At 43.8% G+C, this 21,993-nt stretch overlaps 1 protein-coding gene across 1 annotated transcript in view; it reads right to left on the bottom strand.

Annotated features, from left to right (window-relative positions):
• RNF150 (ring finger protein 150) overlaps positions 1 to 21,993 on the bottom strand; it is a 239,125-nt gene that overhangs the window by 28,149 nt on the left and 188,983 nt on the right. Inside the window, exons 5-6 of the mRNA XM_007447438.1 lie at positions 17,234 to 17,330; positions 11,364 to 11,574 (exon numbers count right to left, since the gene is read on the bottom strand). Of these exons, the coding sequence (XP_007447500.1) occupies positions 11,364 to 11,574; positions 17,234 to 17,330 (308 nt within the window). The remainder of the gene's footprint in view (positions 1 to 11,363; positions 11,575 to 17,233; positions 17,331 to 21,993) is intronic.

The raw sequence follows: 21,993 nt of genomic DNA, 5'->3' as shown, positions 1-21,993 counted from the left end.
CCCGCGTCCCCTGCATCGGCAGGCGGACTCTCAACCACTGCGCCACCAGGGAAGCCCGAAATGATGTCTTTTTTTAAAAAATACTAATTCCCTGAGAAGAGAAAATGAGACAACAAATGTGGTATTTACTGTAAAAAAAAAAAAAAAAGCATTATAAACATGCAAAAAAAAATCTTACATGTAGATTTGGGACTAAATATCAAACTGTGTATTCACATCCATATGAATACATAAACACAGACACACAAGCACCTACACTACTATCTACTGAAGAAATACAATGTTTTTTTTCTAAGTATTGTTTGCCAATTGTCTAGGTTCAATATTAAAACAGAATAAAAGAGAGTTGCTCTGCATAATATTTTGGTTTACATGACACATTTCTTCCTTGATGGCATCAATAATAACCATTATTGTTAAAATCAACATTAAAGGCTGTGTGTGTGTGTGTGTGTGTGTGTGTGTGTGTGTGTGTGTGTGTGTATTTGGATTTCAGATGTATTTTATTTTGTGTCATTTGAAAAATAGTGGTCAGGACTCGCTAGATTCATTCAATGACCCACAGTTTGAAAAACAACTGATCTAGGGCATGTTATTTTACCTTTGGAATCTATTTGCTTATCTATAAAATGCGGATGACAATCTCATGAGGTTATTAATATGGTCAAATAAGACACTCTATGTAGAGTACATATATGGTGCTGAGCACAAAGTTTGCACTCAATGAATGGTAACTGTGATTAATACTGTTTTTAAGAACAAAGAAAATGAACAGGTCTGAGTCTGGGCATAGCCAGCATCTAGGCAGCCCAGGTAAGTACTGCTTAAGAGCCTTCTGGGAGTAGGAGGCTGTGATAGTCTGAGTACAGGGTCCACTGCACATGGGAATCCTAGGAGGATTCCGGGCTAGAGTTGTGCTGTTCTTCCAGCCAGCTACACCCTCGTCTTCTTTCCCATTCATTTTAGTTGAAGATGTACATAAAATCTGATCTGTAAGATAAGAGACTGGGCAGACGCTGCAGTCTCGTAGCGACCCTCTAGAGTCTCAGAGGACACGGCAGTGGGGAGACAGCTGAGGACACAGCTCCTTGCTAGGGTGGTTTCGTGGTGCTGGAAGGAGAGGGGTATCAGGAAGGGCTTTAAGTGAGGATACAAGGTCTTAAGTGACCTTTCCTGGTGAGACTTGGAAGGACACCAAGAGAGGGAGTGTAATTATGGAACTGAAAAGGATCTTAGAAATCAACTGCTGGTACAAGTGTCTCATTCGATAACTGACGAAATGAAAGTACAGAGAGGGTGAGTGACTTGCCCAAGGTCACACAGCTAACTGGAGGCCAAATCACACCTAAGGCATCACTCTTTGTTTCTGGCTAGTAACAAAGTATACCAGTATACCATCTTACCTCATGTAGCTCCAGTGATGTTCTGATAGTTACACTTTTTTTTTTTTTTTATTCTGAACCACTGAATTTCATTTCTGGAATATTTTGACTTATGGAACCCTGACTCTCTGAATTTTCAGAGCCAATTCTTATGTCAGCCAAAGGACATTTTCAGCTGTTCCCTGCTATCTTACTCTCCGAATGATGGACCTTCCCCCGCCTCTTCACCCCATGTGCTTTAGAATGGATGCTGTTCCAACACTGAAAAAGGGCTGACCTGCCAGTTATGTTTCTTGCCATCAGCTGCCACCTCCCTGCTGAGATCCACGCTCAGCGTGTCAATATGCGGTAAAATGCAGGTCTGCTCAACAGCCCTTTCCCTCGCCCACTTTTGGAATGCTTACCAAAAGCGAGACAGCATTGGGAAGAATCAATCAAACTGGAGATGATGCTATCAGTGCGTAACTCAGGACATCTGAGACAATCTCCCACAATGGACGGATTTTGTCTGCTTGGCTGGGCCACTTCATTTCAGGAGGAAAAGTTTCTTCTGAGTGGACGGCGTGGTGTCATGCCCAGGCTGAGCGCTCCCAGTGGCAATATATCTGTGGTCTAAATGGATGAGCTCTCTCACAGGCAGTCTGTGCACCTGCAGATCCTCAACACTCCGTTGTCAAAGGCACCAGACACATAGGACAGGAAAACCCTGGGAGTCTGGCCTTTCTGAGATTGGTGAGTGCTTTTAATTGAGGAGGAATGTTACCGCAAAAAAATCCAGTGGCTTGTGGATTGACTGGTTGCCATCTGGGACAGTTGATGGTGAAGGCAAGTGCTTATCACAAAGATCTTTGCTCTTCAGAACAGCTGTTCCTCTCCTGAAGCCATCATCGAGCTGGTGAGCTGGAAGGCTCAGAAACAAGGCAGGTATGTGACTGCAGGGACCTGGCACGTTACGAGCTATGGAACAGTATCACCATCTGCAAATGCTTCATTTTGTATGGAAGTAATTCACCGTGGCTGAAATATGTCCCGCAGGACGGACGACAGTGGGATCTAAAATCTTAACTGGCTGGCCGATTCTGTTGTCTGCCACAATGGAAGAGGCTCACAAATCAAAGCAATAATCTTTCCAGGGCTAATGTGAATCTTATGGGCACCAAGGGAGATCATTCTTGTTGCTAGTTCCAGCCAGCATATTTATCCAAAGGGGAGCTACTTTGCCAGTTCAGGCTTTGATGCAAGTCAAAAAAGCAGATGTGGCTACTCACTCTTGTCTTTTCTTATATACGCTGGAATGCTTTCTGTAGAGGTGTTTATTTCTGGATGCACCGGTATACTTTGCAGTCACATTAAAACCTGGAGATTGCTGCTTTGCAAATGTAAAGGAACATTTGGAACAGAAATGGGATGTTCATGCCAACCCTCCCTTTTTCTCTCAGCTGCTTTGACCCAGAGGTTCAAACTCAGGTTCCCTGGAAAAGCCCTGAATACACACACAACACACACTCTCTCGTGTTCAAATTCAGCTTGCGACTGGAGCAAGCCTAGTGGCATTTAAAACCTTTGAACATAGATACGCTGAATGCTTCCTCAATGGCTCCCTAACTAATAAACACAGAACTTAAAAAAGAAAAGAACGGATGTCATTTCTGGCCTAATTTTAAGAGACTGTGTTTTTAGGAATGAAGACTCGCCAGAGATGTTCTTATTGAGTTCCTCAAAGAAGAGAAAGCGGGTCACTCCAGAAACTGCCATACACAAGTCTCTGAATGAACTCTTTGGAAGTTTTTTCCGTAATTAGTGTCTAGTCTGTGTCCCTGGAGAGCTCCTGGTGACCGCAGTGATAGCAGTGAATGACTTTTTGCTGAAAATGACTTTTCCTTTTTTTTTTTGCTGGGCTGCAGTTTCAGCTGTGCTTTAACAATTACTTTTGTCTCATGAGTGCATTTTGAAGAGTGCGAGCACATATATATATATATATATATATATATATATATAAGTGGCATTTAAAACCTTTGAACATAGATACGCTGAATGCTTCCTCAATGGCTCCCTAACTAATAAACACAGAACTTAAAAAAGAAAAGAACGGATGTCATTTCTGGCCTAATTTTAAGAGACTGTGTTTTTAGGAATGAAGACTCGCCAGAGATGTTCTTATTGAGTTCCTCAAAGAAGAGAAAGCGGGTCACTCCAGAAACTGCCATACACAAGTCTCTGAATGAACTCTTTGGAAGTTTTTTCCGTAATTAGTGTCTAGTCTGTGTCCCTGGAGAGCTCCTGGTGACCGCAGTGATAGCAGTGAATGACTTTTTGCTGAAAATGACTTTTCCTTTTTTTTTTTGCTGGGCTGCAGTTTCAGCTGTGCTTTAACAATTACTTTTGTCTCATGAGTGCATTTTGAAGAGTGCGAGCACATATATATATATATATATATATATATATATATTTTTTTTTTTTTTCCAAAAAGGTTGACTTGTCTCTAGGGTCTCTGAAAAGGGACCGTAGTTTAGTCGCCATATCAGCTAGGAAGGTGTCCTCTGGTGAAGCCCATCAAGACATTCATGAACTAATTCTTTTGCACTCACGGGACTCTTCCTGCCTCAGTTTCTACTGAAGAGCTATGGGCAGCAAAGAAGTATGAGATGGCCTCTCCCATCTCCCCGCAACCCTGTGCCCGACACCCCACTGCTGGGTAGAGCGGATGTGAAGGGTACCTGTTCTATGATTCTGGACCCCATCACCCGGTTAATGACAATAACAAGGGGAGAGAGCGAGAGGAAGATGGGGAAATTGGAAAGGGGCTTGTCTGTGGGGAGAGTATTGTCACGCTGAATCCCATTCCTCTAGAAGAAGGGGTGGTGAAGGGCTATCTCCCAGACCCAAGCCCAGCGAGGGGTTCCTGCAAGGGAAACCCCTCTCCCTCCATCACCAAGGAGATTCTGAACTACGCCTCCTGCAGGTGGGACTCAGAGAGAGCAGACTCAGGCCTTAGAAAAGCTAAAGCAGGCTGTGGACTCAGGTCTCCTGCCTGCCTGGAGTCTGAAGGGAGGAGGCCGATGGCCTGCGTGGGGTCAGAGGCTGGAAACGGCTGCTGTACCGGAGACGGGTGTCAGGGCAGGTGATGTGTGAGGGTCCCAGAGGTGGCCACGTGGGGAGCAAGCAGTACTGGGCTCAACTTGGGCCCTATCCAAAAAGACCTCCTGGAGCGGTGAGAGCACCTTGGCAGATAGCGTGAAGGCTGCAGGAGGCCCATCTGTCCTGAGTGATGGGGATTACAAGAGAGAAGGGCTCTGCAGAGAAAAAAAAAATCCTTTTGTCGGTGTTTGGAACCTAAAGGGACTCTTGGAACGTGCGTTACCTAAGAGTGAGCAGAAAAGTTCTGCTGGAATTGTCATCCCCAGGCAGGGGGCTGTTACACCCACGCCAGACGGTTCAGGCAGAGCAGCAAAAAGCAAGATGCATTTTACCCACATCACAAATCATGTTGGCTCAGCACATTTAATACACGATACTCCCCGCAAGGTTCAGAGTGGATAGGAAGTTTCCCAGAGGAAACCCACACCACGTTTCAATTCAGCTGGCCGAGTTTGAGCCCACTAGCCTACATAACAATTCATGGGTACCGCTTCCTTCTGTGACGTCTGAAGACCGGGTCTCCTGGCCAAACACATTACGCCATGTGCTCCTCAGAACGTATTGGGGCAGATCTGGGAGGCCTTGACTCTGCCCATCTCCTCGCTTTCTAGCTTCTAGCTCCCTCCACCCTCTACCCCATGCGCTGACTGCTGGTTCCTTCCAGTTTGAGGTGGAAGGAACAGCAAGGGGGTAACAATCTAGACACAGCACTAGAGGACTTGTGTGGTGACTCAATAAAGGAAACGGATGGTGGGGTCAGTGACTTTCCTTGGAAAACAAAGGGAAGGTTTCAGACCCACTGGGGAAGGTGTGCAGCGGCGCGGGATGTTTTAGGGAAGGAGTGATAGAGTTTTCTCCTTTTGTGTCTTTCTCTAGCTCCTGTCTGGAGTTTCCAAACACACCAGGCTGTTTGTTCAGCTGTGTTTTCCTTTGGTCCTACGAAACTTCTTTCCCTGCTGAAGCCAATCCAACCAGCTGCAGCCTGGGCCTGGGGAGTCACAAGGCAGAGTATGGTTTTGGTGCAACTGGGTGGGCAGATGAAGCTGCGTGAGTGACATCAGGGCATGCATACAAATGACCCCTTGCACCGACGTGGAGGAGGAACACTGTGATTTGGGGCTGCCGTGTGAGGTTATAAAAGCTGAAATGTCAGAAACGTTAAAGATATGCATACAAGAACGTCTTTCTCCCAAATGTCAGACTGCCTACCAGTTTGCATTTCCTTTCCTTTGTAAACGTTTTTCTTTTCTTGGGAGCTGAAGATGATCCTTTAATGCCAGATTTTTCCATCTTTACTCTAAGGGCAATCTGTTCTATGCTGTTTCCCCTTGAGTGCTGAAATGACTTTTACGCGCATTTGATCGACTACACAGCAAGACTGTTTGCCAGGAAAGGAAGAACGGAGGTAAGGGATGAGAATGCAAGCTGAAACTAAACACATTTTTGGCCTTTCAGAGATTTAGAAAAATGGAGGAAAAGAGGAAAAAAATGAAATGAGAACCGTGTGCGTTTTCTCCCCTTTTTCATTGTCTGAGCATAGCTATGCATGGCGTCGTAGAGCCAGCTAGCTGCTCCTTCGAATTCCAGCTCCACCTGTCACTAGCTTATGACCTCAGGTCAGTTACTTTTAATCTCTCAGTGCTGCTGTTTCTGCATCAGGAAAATGAAGTTAAAAATAACATTTAGCTCATAGGGTTGTCGTGAGCTAATACATGTAAACAACATAAAAGGGTGCCTGGTACAGAGCTGGTGCTATGTGTTTGTTACCTACTGTGGCTTCTTCATTATCTAGTAATTTCCTGGATCTGCAGAGATGTGAGGTAGGAAAGGATAAGGTAGAAAAACGTCAGGTCCAACCTCCAGTGGGTTATTTGTGATTTGTCGCAATATCGTATCCCAGCTATACTTCTTTCACCATCTGCATTTTCTTCTATAGCATTAGAGAAATGGTTACAATAACATTGATAAGAACTTGAATCTTTTCGCTCATTTATTCATGCATCCGTGTTTGTTCATTTATTAATTATTTATTTGAGTTAGGGCACTAGGCAATGCACAAACCTGTACAGAGGAAATCAATTTTCCCCTTAAGTAACCTACAGCCATTTAGTTAGTGGTATAAACCATTAACATCTAATCAGAATGACTGTGCTTGGAATATTCTGTGAAATCCCAATAAATAAAACTAATCAGAAATAAAATATCTTATAATATCACTTTTATGTGGAATCTAGAAAAAAACGACACAAATGAACTTATTTACAAAACAGAAATAGACTCACAGACAGAGAAAACAAACATGGTTGCAGAAGGGAAAGCGGGGGAGGGATAAACTGGGAATTTGGGATTAACAGATACACACTACTATATATAAAATAGACAAACAACGAGGACCTACTGTAAAGCACAGGGAACTATATTCAATACCTTGTAATAACCTATAATGGAAAAGAATCTGAAGAATATATATATGTATATATATATATGTTTATACATATATATAAAACTGAATCACTTTGCCGTATACCTGAGACATTGTAAATCAACTATACTCCATTAAAAATGAAATAAATGGTCTAGGAAGAGTATTTTGTGAGAAAAATTCAGTTTCTGTACTAAGAGACTGATGTCTTTAGCCATATTCATATATAGTTTCAGTCTTCAAACTATAGATGTGGTCTCACACCTCGTCTCTTCATCTTTACCAAGACCTTCCTTTGAAATTACCTGGCATTCTTCCTTCTGTTGTGAACAGAAGCTCCCTGTTGAAGCTTAGATCAAACACTTTTATCTCAAGTCACTGCGTAAACATCTGCTAAATACGTGCTATGAACTAAACACTCTGAGTCTATTTTAGCCGAAACTGTCTGGGATTATGAATTATATGGATACAGACTTTAATTTCCTATTTCATTTTTGGTTGTGCTTTAACCCATAAACTATGCCTTTTCATTTGTCATCTGGGCTTTACTAAGATGGATGAACTACATAGCCACTTTTCAAAATAAGGAATCTAACAGAAAATCAAACAGTCATTTCATAGCAAGAAATAGGATCCATTTTTGATTTGGTTCTTTTCATGGGCTCAAAAAAGGCTCATGCCTTAAAGGTTTTTGAACTGCTGGCAAATTTTTTTTTTTTTTTTTTTTTGCGGTACGCGGGCCTCTCACTGTTGTGGCTTCTCCCGTCATGGAGCACAGGCTCCGGACGCGCAGGCTCAGCGGCCATGGCTCACGGGCCCAGCCGCTCCGCGGCATGTGGGATCTTCCGGGACCGGGGCACGAACCTGTGTCCCCTGCATCAGCAGGCGGACTCTCAGTCACTGCGCCACCAGGGAAGCCCTGCTAGCAAAATTTTATGAGGCCTTCCAATATACTTGACTTAGACCACTAATGGTGATATGCCTGATGGTAACTGGTCACAATTTTCATATGGCGAAAATCAAAAGTTTATCTTGGTAACGATTAAATGACCTTTAAGGTTTTTTTCTTTTAAGGTTCTTATATCCCTAAATTACTAGGATTCTAAATCTGAGTTCTCCGACATGGTAGCCGCTGGCCACACGTGCTTCTGAGTACTTGAAATGGGGCTAGTCTAAACTGAGATGTGATCTCAGTTTAGATAAACTCAGATAAACTGAGATGTGATAAAATACACACCAGGTTTTGAAGAGTTACTATAAAAAAAGAATAAAATATTTTGGATATATTGGGTTAAATAAAAATATCATTGGGCTTGCCTGGTGGCGCAGTGGTTGAGAGTCCGCCTGCCGATGCAGGGGACACGGGTTCGTGCCCCGGTCCGGGAAGATCCCACATGCCGCGGAGCGGCTGGACCCGTGAACCATGGCCCCTGAGCCCGCATGTCCGGAGCCTGTGCTCCGCAATGAGAGAGGCCACAACAGTGAGGGGCCCGCGTACAGAAAAAAAAAAAAAAAAAATCATTAAAATGAACTTTACCAACTTATTATTTTTATGTTAGTGTGGCTATTGAGAATTTACAATTACTTTTGTGGCTTGCATTATATTAATACTAGACAGTACCACTCTAGACCTTCAAAACAAATGGATCAAAATCGCTCTTTAAGGACTTTTTAATGTTTATGGCCAATGTTTCAATACTGAGGTCCTTATGCCTCTAAAAGTCAAGTTAAAACTCATACCTACCAAAAACTAATAAACCCTACATGGGTGGATATTTACCACCAAGTTCCTCTCGAAATTACTCTCTGTCGAGGTCCTGTGAAAGTTCTATGGTTACAATACTGAATGTTCATCCCCATGGTTACTGTCTCAACTGTATCAAAAGATTATCAGCAAAGGAGGCAAGAATATACAATGGAGAAAAGACAGCCTCTTCAATAAGTGGTGCTGGGAAAACTGGACAGGTACATGTAAAAGAAGGAAATTAGAACACTCCCTAATACCATGCACAAAAATGAACTCAAAATGGATTAAAGACCTAAATGTAAGGCCAGACACTATAAAACTCTTAGAGGAAAACCTAGGCAGAACACTCTATGACATGAATCACAGCAAGATCCTTTCTGACCCACCTCCTAGAGAACTGGAAATAAAAACAAAAATGAACAAATGGGACCTAATGAAACTTAAAGGCTTCTGCACAGCAAAGGAAACCATAAACAAGACGAAAAGACAACCCTCAGAATGGGAAAAAATATTTGCAAATGAAGCAGACAAAGGATTAATCTCCAAAATTTACAAGCAGCTCATGCAGCTCAATATCAAAAAACAAACAACCCAATCCAAAAATGGGCAGAAGACCTAAATAGACATTTCTCCAAAGAAGACATACAGATTGCCAACAAACACATGAAAGGATGCTCAACATCACTAATCATTAGAGAAATGCAAATCAAAACTACAATGAGGTATCACCTCACACCAGTCAGAATGGCCATCATCAAAAAATCTACAAACAATAAATACTGGAGAGGTTGTGGAGAAAAGGGAACCCTCCTGCACTGTTGGTGGAGAACAGTATGGAGGTTCCTTAAAAAACTACAAATAGAACTACCATACGACCCAGCAATCCCACTACTGGGCGTATACCCTGAGGAAACCATAATTCAGAAAGAGTCATGTACCACAATATTTATTGCAGCTCTATTTACGGTAGCCAGGACATGGAAGCAACCTAAGTGTCCATCGACAGATGAATGGATAAAGAAGATGTGGCACATATATACAATGGAATATTACCCAGCCATAAAAAGAAACGAAACTGAGTTATTTGTAGTGAGGTGGATGGACCTAGAGTCTGTCATACAGAGTGAAGTAAGTCAGAAAGAGAAAAACAAATACCGTACGCTAACACATATATATGGAATCTAAAAAAAAGAAAAAGAAAAAAAGTCTCTGAAGAACGCAGGGGCAGGACAGGAATAAAGACGCAGATGTAGAGAATGGACTTGAGGACATGGGGGGGGAAGGGTAAGCTGGGACGAGGTGAGAGAGTGGCATGGACATATATACACCACCAAATGTAAAATAGCTAGCTAGTGAGAAGCAGCCACATAGCACAGGGAGATCAGCTCAGTGCTTTGTGACCACCTAGAGGGTGGGATAGGGAGGGTGGGAGGGAGACGCAGAGGGAGGGGATATGGGGACATATGTATACATAAAGCTGATTCATTTTGTTATAAAGCAGAAAGTATCACACCACTGTAAAGCAATTATACACCAATAAAAATGTCAAATTAAAAAAAAAAGATTATCAGCAAATACACCAAAATGTTAAGAGTGATTATTTCTGGGTAGTGGGGTACTAAGTGATTTTTGCATTCTTTTTTTACTCTCTTCTTCATTTCTCAGTCTTTCAACGACAAGCACTGTTATGTTTCTTCATTCAGAAAAATGCATCTTTAAATTTCAGTGTGAATGATTTTCTGAACTGCATAAACATCACGAATATGTAAAAAAGAGACCAACTTAAAAGGGAATATCCCAACATGCTTTCATCTGCTCTGCTCCATTTCCAAATTTTCTATGGTGAATAGGTCACTTCCATCAAGGGAAAAAAACACACCTCCTTTAAAACCTGAAATATTCATCCACCCTTTTAACCTTAAACCTAAGTTAATTTGCATGCTGATTTTTTTAGAACTCCTTTTATCTCTGCCGTATTCGACGGTAGAGCAAATACTTTAGGTTTGAGCTTCAACCGTATGCTAACGTAGCTATTTTAATATTTTTATAACTACCCTCAACCAGAACAGCATTTAGTTTGAGTCTATGCAGGAGATGCGGAAGAAACCCTAAAGATATTTTAATACCTCACTATACGTAGGGGTTTAGGTTGTACTGCAAGGATGCCCATCTAAAGGGGTTCCAATGCATCTGAGTCCTGCAGCAACGGGTTTGGGGGAGAACCCTCCTGCATGCTGTCCAGACCAGCTCAGACAGCCACCTGCACACTCGGGAGGGCTCAAGCCTGTGTACACACACACACACACACACACACACACACACACACATGAGTGGGTTGTGCCCTATCCAGTCGGCAGTGGCTCTTCTCACCTGTCTTCCACTTTCAGAGGCCAGCACCACCACCTGGCCTGTTTTTTGGGTACCATGGGGGATGTGCAGTGCAGTGGCATCGGCATGTATAGGTGGGTGACACACACAGCTAGCACTGTTGTCTGCCCTGCTGGCTCTGGAGTAAGCTGGGCTTCTCAAGGCCCATCAGATATGATTGTTCAGCCTAGCAACGCTCTATTCATTTAATTTTTCTTTCTTCTTGAGGAAAAGGGCCTTTTTCCAATTCCCACGAGGCAACAGCCTTTTGGAATATGGCACTGGCATGTGGCGCAGCAGAACTTACTGTTGGTGGTGAAGATGATTTCTCCCTCCTGCGGGGTGGGATCTGTATCCTGGACCACCTGCAAGGCTCCCACGGTCCGGACAGCAGGGTCCAAAGTGACTGAGCTTTCATTTACGGTTGTGTCGCTTGCGCCGGTGATCTGGTTGGTTGACGGACCTCCCAGAGATCCCTCGAAGTCAGTGGGCAAGTCGTCCATGCAGTCGGCATTGGGCTGACAGGAGCAGAAAAGGACCTATCTTAGTGTATATCATCAAGTTAGAGATGAGATGTCTACAGCCTAAATCTTTTGTCCTGAGGGAAAACCAAGTTCTTTACTGTTTTCTTCCTGAACCACTTTATTTAAAGACATTCCACATATAGTTCCTGTAATTAACATGAAAACATCTTCCAAAATTTCCTTTCCAAAGGTTCCGTTTAGATCTACAGACAAGGTTTTAATTCCTGGGGTAGCAGTAGCCATACATTAATATAATTACATAGGGAGAATAATATGATACTTATTTATAATGACAGCTCCTCCTTATCTATAGTGTTTACTTTTTGTATAGGAAGTAGCTGACAGCCTGATAATTAGCCCCAAAGACCCATGTGTTGTTTACAGATAGACTGATGGCATGAGAGGGGAGACAGAATCTGACTCGTGAATTGTGCATCAGAGATACACACATATACATAAACAAACGCACACACAAACACAAGAGCACAGGGTGAGGTGCTGTTAAACATAAGCCAAAAAACCAGCTGCAGAGCAAAGCCCTATTTACATAACATTCAACTGATCGTACATTTGTCAAATCTTCTAAGTTAAAATCTTAGAATCATAAAACTAGGGTGAGACCATCTACTTTAATTACCCACTCACTACAGGACTCTCCCTCCCAATATTCCTCACAGCTCCACTTGAAAAACGTAGACACCGGGGTCTCTGTGCCTCGCAAGGCAGCCTGTGTCGGCCAGCTTCTCTTAGCTGGCAGCGGGGCAGTTTTACTCTTTGGTCTCAGTTCTGCTGGCTGAAGTGGTGTTGAATATATTGATATCTCTTCCACAAACAGCTTGTAAAAAATGATTTTCAGTTGTTCTGCCTCTGACCAAACTCATAAAAATTATTTTTTAAAGGTGGTGGAGGAGAGATACGGTCTTGAGAAGCACTAAGAATGGCTGTTAATCACACTTTTTGCTCCACGCTGGAGAGTGACATTGCCTTGAGCGACGACAATGACACGGTTTTGCACCCCGTCCAAGGATGCAGATCAGGGTGGGCAGGCTTGGGTGAGGAGAATCCTAGGTTGACACGGTTTGAATTAACACCACAATGACTAGACTGTGTGCAAAGTTCATTGAAAGAGAAAATCTTCCACTCACGGGCTCATGGGGAGCACAAGGCAAGAAATCCAAACTGCTGGACTCCTGTCCTGGATTTCCACTCTCAAACCAAGTCTCCCAAGCCCAACGCCTGTGTTTCCAACAGTCAGCTGGAAATCTCCATCATCCCACAAAAACCTCAAATTCAGTTCATTCCCTTTCCCCCACATTCTCTTTGTGTTCTGCCATCTTCATCTCTTTTGGCAGTGGGCCAATTCCTTGAAATTCGAGTTGTTGAAAGTCAACTCACTGAATGACTGATCCTCCAAGTTTCCTGACTGAGATTATTGGACATAAGCGGGTATGTTCTGAACGTTTCTTACCCCATTACCAATTCCCAATCTCCCTCTAGTTTCTTCCCCAGTATACTTCATTCTCCACTTTTTCACCAGAGCACTCTTTTTGTTTTTTTTTTTTAAAAAAAGCACAGGTATGATTCTTTTTCTTTCTTTCCTCCTAAAGAATGAATTACAAGCTTCTTAGTATAGCAAAACAGGCACCGTACAGTCTGACCCAAGCCTTCTTTTCTGGCCCTACCTTCAGCCTTTGGAAACACACAGAATAAACCATATATTCCCCATTTCAGCACCTTAGCATATGCTGCTCTTCCACTCGGGATGACAGTTGCCCAAATCATCATCCCCTTCCCCTCTCCCATCCCAAGGTCTCAAACTAACCCTGGTGAACTCCTGATCATCCCTCAATTCCCAGGCCAAATGTCTCTTTTCTAAGCAGCGCTCCCTCCCAGTAGTCATCTTTGATACTGTAACTCTTTTCACACTTCTCCCACTGTTACAGTCATTTGTTACTGTGTTAGTTTCACTCTACTAGTCTGCAAGCTTTTTTTTTTAAATTCTGGTTTTACTGAGATATAATTGCCATGGCATATTGTATTAGTTTAAGTTGTACAACATGATGATTTGATATGTGTGTATGTTGCAAAACCATCACCACAGTAAGTTTAGTTAACATCCATCACCTCACATGATTACCAAATTTTTATTCTTGTGATGAGAACTTTTAAGATCTACTCTCTTAGCAACTTTCAAATATACAGTACAGTACTGTGTATTGTATTAGAGTCACCATGCGGTGCATTACATCCCCGGGACTTACTTATTTCGTAACTGGAAGTTTGTACCCTCTGACCCCCTCACCCATTTCACCCTCCCCACCTCCTGCCCCTGGCAACCACAAATCTCTTCTCTGTTTCTTTTCCACGTAGACTCCACATACAAGTGAGACACAAGCTTTTTAAAGTGAAGCAACTACACTATATTGACCTTGAGTTCCAAGCCCTCACATAGTGCCTGACAATTATTAAGTGCTCAGTAAATGTTGATTTGGAAATTTTATCTAAGTCTCAGTTTACTGCTCTGAAAACCTGGGAATGTTAGTATCTGCCCAGATCCGAGATCAGTGAAGGGAAGATTTGAGAAAATACTTTTAAAAATTCAATTTCTGGGCAAAGGTAAAGTACACCTTTGAAGGGTAGCAGAGTATGCCACTGCTCAAATTTGCTATGTTGGCATAAAAATTGTTTTTAGCTGAAACAGTTGAGAACTGGGTAAAGAAATGCTCTCTACCTTTCCCCTATTTGCCTAAAAGCAAGACATAAATTTGTAAGGGGGTCCCCCTCTCTGTACCAGAAAGAGAAGAACATTCTTACCACCAGCAACTGGGAGTTGACGCCAAAATGGAACGTACAACAAACCTAACTGACATGCCCTTACCTGCCATTGGTTTCCCCCATATATTCACCTCCCCACAATTTGCTGTCCTAGAAACTCAAAGTTCTTTCCCTTTGTCTTGTCGCTTCTCTAAAAATTTATTGCTCTTTTTTGAAGATGCTATAGAAGCCGAAGTCCTAACCACCCCTCTGAGTCACTCATCGCCAAGTGCTCCTATGTGCACACACGATGCATGTGTTCATAAACCTCTGTTTGATTTTCTCTTGCTAATCTGTCTTTTACAAGTCTAATTTACAGGGCCCAGCTGGAGAACCGAGGAGGGTAGAAGAAAAAATAACTTCTTTCCCTCCACTATACTATGTAAAGATGCAGATCCAAACTGTGTGCGGGTATCAGGGAGGAAAAGAGGTCCAAGTGAGGATCCTGTGCTGGCTGTTCTTTCAGCCATAAGCATCTGAATGTGACCACAGATGCGAGAACAACTGACACATTTTTCACAATGTTGACTTTGCTTGTCGATCATGTTCTTGTTTTCTCTCTTTTCTCTTTTTATAACATTATTTTATTAGTTTTGATGCAGGGTGTTCGCTTTTACTTTGTGGGCTAGCAGGAATAGTGTTATGTCTCTAACAGAGGTGAGTAGAGGAAAAGAGAAAGCGAATTAGCTCAGTGAGACTTGTTAATGAGAGAATGAATGAACAATTTGGCTTAGATACAATATTTAACAGACCCACCTTACAGAACCTCACAGTTTATATCCACTCGAAATGGTTCATCAAATAGAATAATATTTTGAATAGAAACCCAATTTATATACCTCTGAGAGAAATTACAGTCATAATGTTTAGTAAGAGATGTCAAATACCATCTGTAAGTGAACAGCATATAGGTTTTCAAATTCAGGTTAGCAGGGAGAACTCAAATAAACCAGATGCGAGATAGTTAGGGACTAGTGAATATACCAGCTGCACGGGATTTTCTATTCGTTTACAATCATCTTACTTATACCAGGATAATAGTGATAGGAGATGGTGTGTGCTGGGATAAAAAAGGCCCGTGTTATATGGTACCTTATAGGAGCACTCAATGATGTGATCTGTCATCCTGCAAAGACACCCCCTAGACCTGACTGGAGAGAAAGGAGGATGAAGCACTTGAATGTAGATAAGGGGATTGAAAACACTCTGACAGTAAAGGACCTGCTCCTGTCAGGTTCAGTCTTTTATTTCTCTTGGCAAAATATAATGGGAGAAGGTACCACTGTAATAGGAATTTCACCATCCGTGAGCCGTGCTCTCATTCTTTAGTTCATTTTAGAGAAATCCACTTACAAAATGAAAATGTCCCCAGCTCTTAGCTTTCCACTTATATTTACTTGCCTTACAGCACAGGCAGGCACAAGGCTACTCAGTTAACAACCACAAAACAAAGGCTAAAATCAGACACCTGTAAGAACAAGTTAGAGCCAGAAAATGTGGAACACGCAAACAGTGAGTTTAATTTTCTAAGTCCCTAGTATCTGATAGAGATGTTGGGTTTTTACTCAGGTTTCATGTTCACTGTCAGTGATTTTCACCTTGAATGTATTATGCCTTCACAACTCTGGTCTGAAAATTTAATGCATTGCCTTTCAAAATCTAGCTCAAAGCTATAGTCGCACAAATTGATTTGTGTTTGGTGTATCGACTGTTAAAAAAAAAAAACAAAAAACCCAGCATACAGCCGGCAGGGAGGCAGGGGAGGCAGGGTAGAAAATTCAGCCAATCCATGACCTTGTGATGCTTCAGGTGTGTGCCCTCAAACAGAGTCACTCTGATCTTCCTGGGATAATTAGCCCTTTGGCATTAAAGGAAGCCTTTGATATCTGATCTGATCCTTTCTTCTTCAGTGACATCTTGGGACTTTAAACATTCTGTTTATTCTCTGCCATTAGTAGTGAGGAATGACAAGAGGAGGAGACAGCAAAGCGGAGGGGGAAGGGGGAGGCCGGTCTCTGTATGCTGTTTGTCTAGCTTCTTTTAGACGGCGCCAGGTTGTTCTCACATCTCTGTGCAGCCCTCGGGTCTGGTGGCCTGGCTTGCTTCCTGCCCTCACCACAGCAGATGGTGTCTCAGCAGCCCGTGGCCTTCACTCGATATGGTCCCTGGAAAGTCTTTCCCTGGAGCATCAAGCCAGCCAGCTGGGGGGATTCTCTTTGCACAGGGGGAATGACTAAGTTTGATAAAACATATAACTGAGGGCGCCAGCTTGAGGGTAGCGCTAGAATTCAGTGGTTCTGGCTCTGGCTTCCTCGTCACTCAAGCTCGCCATGGAGATCTGAGCTCAGCAGAGGGCCCTGAGCCAGATTCCCAGTGGCTGGCCTCCCCTCCCATCGTTGGGAAGAGCTTGTTTCCTCTGGAAGCTAGGAGATGGTGGGGCAACATCAGAAGGTGTGGCGTGCGGGTCTACGTGATGACAGCGCAGGTAAATGACACAAGAGTGTCATCAGTGTACAACTGGCCCAAGAGGCCTCTGTGGGTGTCCAACCTGCTCTCACCCACTGCAGCCTGGAAGAGAAGCCTATGAGCCGCTCAGGCAGCATCTCAACTCACAGACAAATACAATGGACATGTTGAGAGGGTCACGATGTTCTCAGATTGAGAAAAAGTGAGAGGAGAAATATATCCAGACACGGGAGCGCTCTTAGGGCCTCCCCAGGTGACGCCACTGCTATGGGATTGAGGGGACACAGAAAATCCAGGGATGTTGTTTTCTCCCTGCTTTGTGGGAAAGGCAGAAAGACAGACATGACGATGCTGTAGGCTGTGCTGTGCTTACCGGGATCCCTAGGGCTTTAAGAATGTTCATCTTGCACATGGGACAGGTGCGATGGTCTAGGAGCCAGGGGTCAACACAGGATTTGTGGAAAAGATGCCTGCAATGAGAACCATACATCTTAGCGCGGCGGTAACTGCGGAGAGCACCTAGTCCACTCCAGCCCAGAGACTTGTCCAAGGTCACGCACTGCTCGGTGGCAGAGCCAAGACTCGGACCTCCATCTCCGAACACCTGGGCCAGTAATGCTTCCTCTTACACCCTGCGGTGATACAGTCAACATCTGTCTGGCTCCCAGCAGGGTCCTCTATGATTTGCAGCTGAGTCTTCCAAGTTTCAGAAAATGCAGAGAATGTAGAAACAGAGAAATTTCTCTCTTTCTAGATGGAAGAATCTTGAATGGAAAGAAGCCAAGTGGGGAAATTTGCACAGACCTTGCAGGATAACCTGAGAGTTGCTACTTTTAAATCAATCCAAAATTTCTTTTCCTACAGTCAGAAGAAAACTGCAAAATAAAGCCTCATTTCTGTAGATATTTGGGGGTCTCACACAAAAGGGCAGAAGAGCTCCTGCAAGCATTTCACAGCACAAGTGATGTTTTAAGTTCCTATGGCTGGTGGCTCTCACATCAGAAGCCAGAGTGACAGGTACCGTAAGCTTTACTGTTTGTACAGCTGATGCGCTCAACTCCGTCGCCAGCCTCACGCTCCAGCCCTCTGGAGCCAGCCTTCCTCTGAGTGATAGGATAAGGGGGGCATTTAGAAGGTGCGGGGGTGGGGAGTCCTGACTAAACTTCCTCTCAACGTGGCTCACAAGAGCCCACTCAGAGATCTCAGGGGCTGCTCGAATCAGAAGCTTGTCTTCTCACGCACACGACTCCAGACCATGGGCAGAAGCAGTCAGAATTTCCTGCCTGGGGCAAGAAGAGGGAGAACCATCTGTCAAGTATGAGGGCATCCTTAGGACACGCCATCCATGCTGCACTATTCCCGGAACGCTTGCACTCTCTTCTCTCACTCTCATCTTTTATTGTGCTAACAGCAGTTCTACCAGCTGTCTTTGCATTAGAAGGCTTGAGGCTCCAACGCGTACAAAGGACCCCTCAAATCAGAGAAGAGCTCAAGAAGTGCCACTTCTTTTTTTTTTTTTTTTTTTTCCTTGCCTTATGCGGGCCTCTCACTGTTGTGGCCTCTCCCATTTGCGGAGCACAGGCTCCGGACGCGCAGGCCCAGCGGCCACGGCTCACGGGCCCAGCCGCTCCGCGGCATGTGGGATCCTCCCGAAACGGGGCACGAACCCGCGTCTCCTGCATCGGCAGGCGGACTCTCAAGCACTGCGCCACCAGGGAAGCCCAAGAAGTGCCACTTCTGAAACGGACATGGAGAAGAATCCATGTCCCAAGGACAGCATCAGCTGTGACAGGACACGATCGCACTGGGGATTAGGAGACGGAGAGGAGCTAGCTGGATGTGTCGTGTGTTTCCAGGTCACTATTTCGAACGCCTTACAGATTTACCGCTTACAAGTAAATATATCACACCCACTCATTCCTTTAGCCGTGCATCCACGTGACAAGGAATATCTGCCAAGAACTGTGCTCCTCACTGGGAATCAGCACGATAGTGATCTGGCTCCTTCTCTTTGGGAGTATAATCGGAGAGGCAGACACTAATAAAACAGAAATCAACTTCACGACAACAGCGCTAAGTACACATTAGCAGAACGTGGAGTTGGTAGGGGGCTTGTAACTGGGAGATGCATCCTAGTTTGGGTACACAGAGAAAGTTTCCCTGATGAGGTGCCGAAGCTCAGACCCCGGAGGGCTACACAGACATTGTCCACAGAAGGGGAAGACAGGCAGAAGAGTCTTCTAGGCAGAATGACTGGCTTGTACAAAAGCCCTGACCTGGGCACAGGAAGGTCAGTCCCAGGGCAGCAGCAGGAGGGAGGGGCTGATGCGGGGTCAAGTGTCCCCCTGCACCTCTACCCCCAAGCAATAATCGACCTCCCTGTGCTCAGGCTCTACGTTCAGAAAACAAGTGCCTAATCTAAATTTTCTCACTCACTGGTGTTCCTTCTGGGAAAAGAAAATCAGACATTCTGGTCCCTTTGACCATTCCTGGGAGGCAGGCTCTTGTGTTTCCTGCACATGTACTGGAAGTCAGAAAGACAGCAGGGCCAATCATTAGCTGTTTTAGCCTAAATAAGTCACTTAACATTCCCACGTCTCCTCTGCCTCATGTGTAAGATGAAGATACATCTATTCCTGTGGAGGAGGCTTCCCTGAGTCTCCCACACACAGAAGCTGGTACCTACTCTTATCCCCTGAGTGACTTCTCTGTCTGCACTGGTCATTCTTACATCTCCTCTGTGATGGTTAGTTTCACGTGGCAACTTGGCTAGACTATAGTACCAGCTCTTCAATCAAACACTAATTTAGGGTAGTCTGCAGATGTGATTCATATCTACAGTCCGTTGACTTTAAATAAAGGAGATTATTCTAAATCATCTGGGTGGGCCTGACCCAATCAGTTGAAGAGCCTTAACAGCAAAACTGGTTTCCCTGAGGAAGAAAAAACTCCGTCTCAAGATGGCAGCATCAGCCCCTGCTCAGCGTTTCCAGCCTGTAGACCTGCCCTACAGATTTCAGGCTTGCCAGCCCCTATCATCACATAAGCTAATTCCTTAAGAATATATAGTGGGATACAGTGGCTGTCTGGAGAACTGACTGGTACATCCTCCAAAGAGAATATAAGTTCTATGAGAGCAAAATCTTCATTTACCTAATTCACTGTTAGATCTCCAGCAACTAGACTAGATCTTGGCACACAGAGGATGCTCCAGAAATATTTGCTACACGAATGGATATTTCTCAAAAGGCCTGGCACTCCTCACTGCCTTGCACATGGCTATCAAGTCCCACGGACTCATTCTTCCTAAATTTCTTCTACCTTCATTGCCTATTTTCTTTTTGCCACGCCGCTCCCTCATTCATGATCTCATTAACTCTTTTTCTGTATTGTTGTACTAACGTCTAAACTGCCCTGCATGCCACCAATCTTTCCCTGTTCTTTTCATCCCACTCATCCTTGCCAGATTTATCTTCCCCCAGAAAAGTGCTAGTTACGTCACCCCCTTGTTCCATTCTGTTCTTCACGAAGAGCTGGGCACCAAGATGAATAAGACAAGGTCCTTTCCTTCAAGGCGGAATCACAGTGATTCAGTGGTTCCTTGGGAACTACAACAGAAAAGGCCATTGAAGAGCCACCCTTTTGGATCCATCGTTTTCTGGCTGTGGGATCTTAGGCAAGGATTAGCTCTCCAAGACTTCATTCCTCATCTGTGAAATTTTGTCTTATAGGTATGGAGTTTGCCAGTGATTGAGTCTGTGTGTGTGTGTGTGAGAGAGAGAGAGGGAATAAATAATGTCCATGAAGCTGAAACTATAAGTCCTGATCATCCTTAATTGTCAGCTATCATTCATCTTATTAATACCACTATTAGATCTTGTTTTTAGATATTAGGTTATCACTCTGATTTCTACTCTAAACTTTCTAATGCTGAAAGCAAGTAACTGTAAATTAAAAAAAAAAAATCAAAGGGAGAACTACGGACAACAAAAACAGTGCTAAAATGATACACCGGGTGATCATGTTGGCTACTGACTAACATTCAATTATTCCTGATACCATATTTCTTGTGTTGACCAAACAGGAAGGCTACTTCCTTATAACTGGGATTGCAAACAAGTTTTTCCCTCCCACATGGAAAGAAAGATAAAAGTCACTAGACTAAATAAATAAAGGAACAGGGAAAGAATCTGGAGTTTAGTGAGAGGCACCAACAGTTCAACAAACATCTCTAGGGCAACGTCTATCTCACTCATTCTATTTGTATGATTCGCAGCAGGGCACTGTCCCTTCCCATGTTTTAACAAAGGCTGCATGAGAAATTACATACAGAGGAGCAACGGGATGAGCCAGTCTATCTCCTAACGATCCTGACAAGCTGGAAATACAACCGAGGGTTGACCAAAACTCTTCTGCTTTCTTATTCACCAAAGGGAAGCATACCTTTTTTTTTTTTTTTTTTTTTTTTTAATGCTGTACGCGGGCCTCTCACTGCTGTGGCCTCTCCCGTCGCGGAGCACAGGCTCCGGACGCGCAGGCTCAGTGGCCATGGCTCATGGGCCCAGCCGCTCCACGGCATGTGGGATCTTCCCGGACCGGGGCACGAACCCATGTCCCCTGCATCGGCAGGCGGACTCTCAACCACTGTGCCACCAGGGAAGCCCAGGAAGCATACCTTTTACAAAGAGTTCTTCAAACCCCTGACAAAAGATGATGCCAACAACTGCATCATAATGCTGAGATGATTATGAATAATATAATAATTTCCCATTTTGGGGGCAGGAATGACAAACCCCTGTTAAACCTGTTTCCACATCTTTGGATTCTTATTTATTTATTTATTTTTAAATTAAATTTTTTTTTTTATTGAAGTATAGTTGATTTACAGCGTTGTGTTAGTTTCAGGTGTCCAGCAAAGTGAATCATTTATACATATACATATATATACATATATCCATTCTTTTTTTAGACTCTTTTTCCCACATAGGTCATCACAGAGTATTGAGTAGAGTTCCCTGTGCTATACAGTAGGTCATTATTAGTTATCTATTTTTTTTTTTTTTTTTTTGGGGTACACGGGCCTCTCACTGTTGTGGCCTCTCCCCGTGCAGGGCACCGGCTCCCGGCGCGCCG

This window comes from Lipotes vexillifer, unplaced genomic scaffold, assembly GCF_000442215.2.
Source record: "Lipotes vexillifer unplaced genomic scaffold, Lipotes_vexillifer_v1.1 scaffold1945, whole genome shotgun sequence".
Lineage (NCBI taxonomy): Eukaryota > Metazoa > Chordata > Mammalia > Artiodactyla > Lipotidae > Lipotes > Lipotes vexillifer.
Note: the sequence above shows the minus strand (reverse complement) of the source record. Positions and strands in the feature narration are given on the sequence as shown.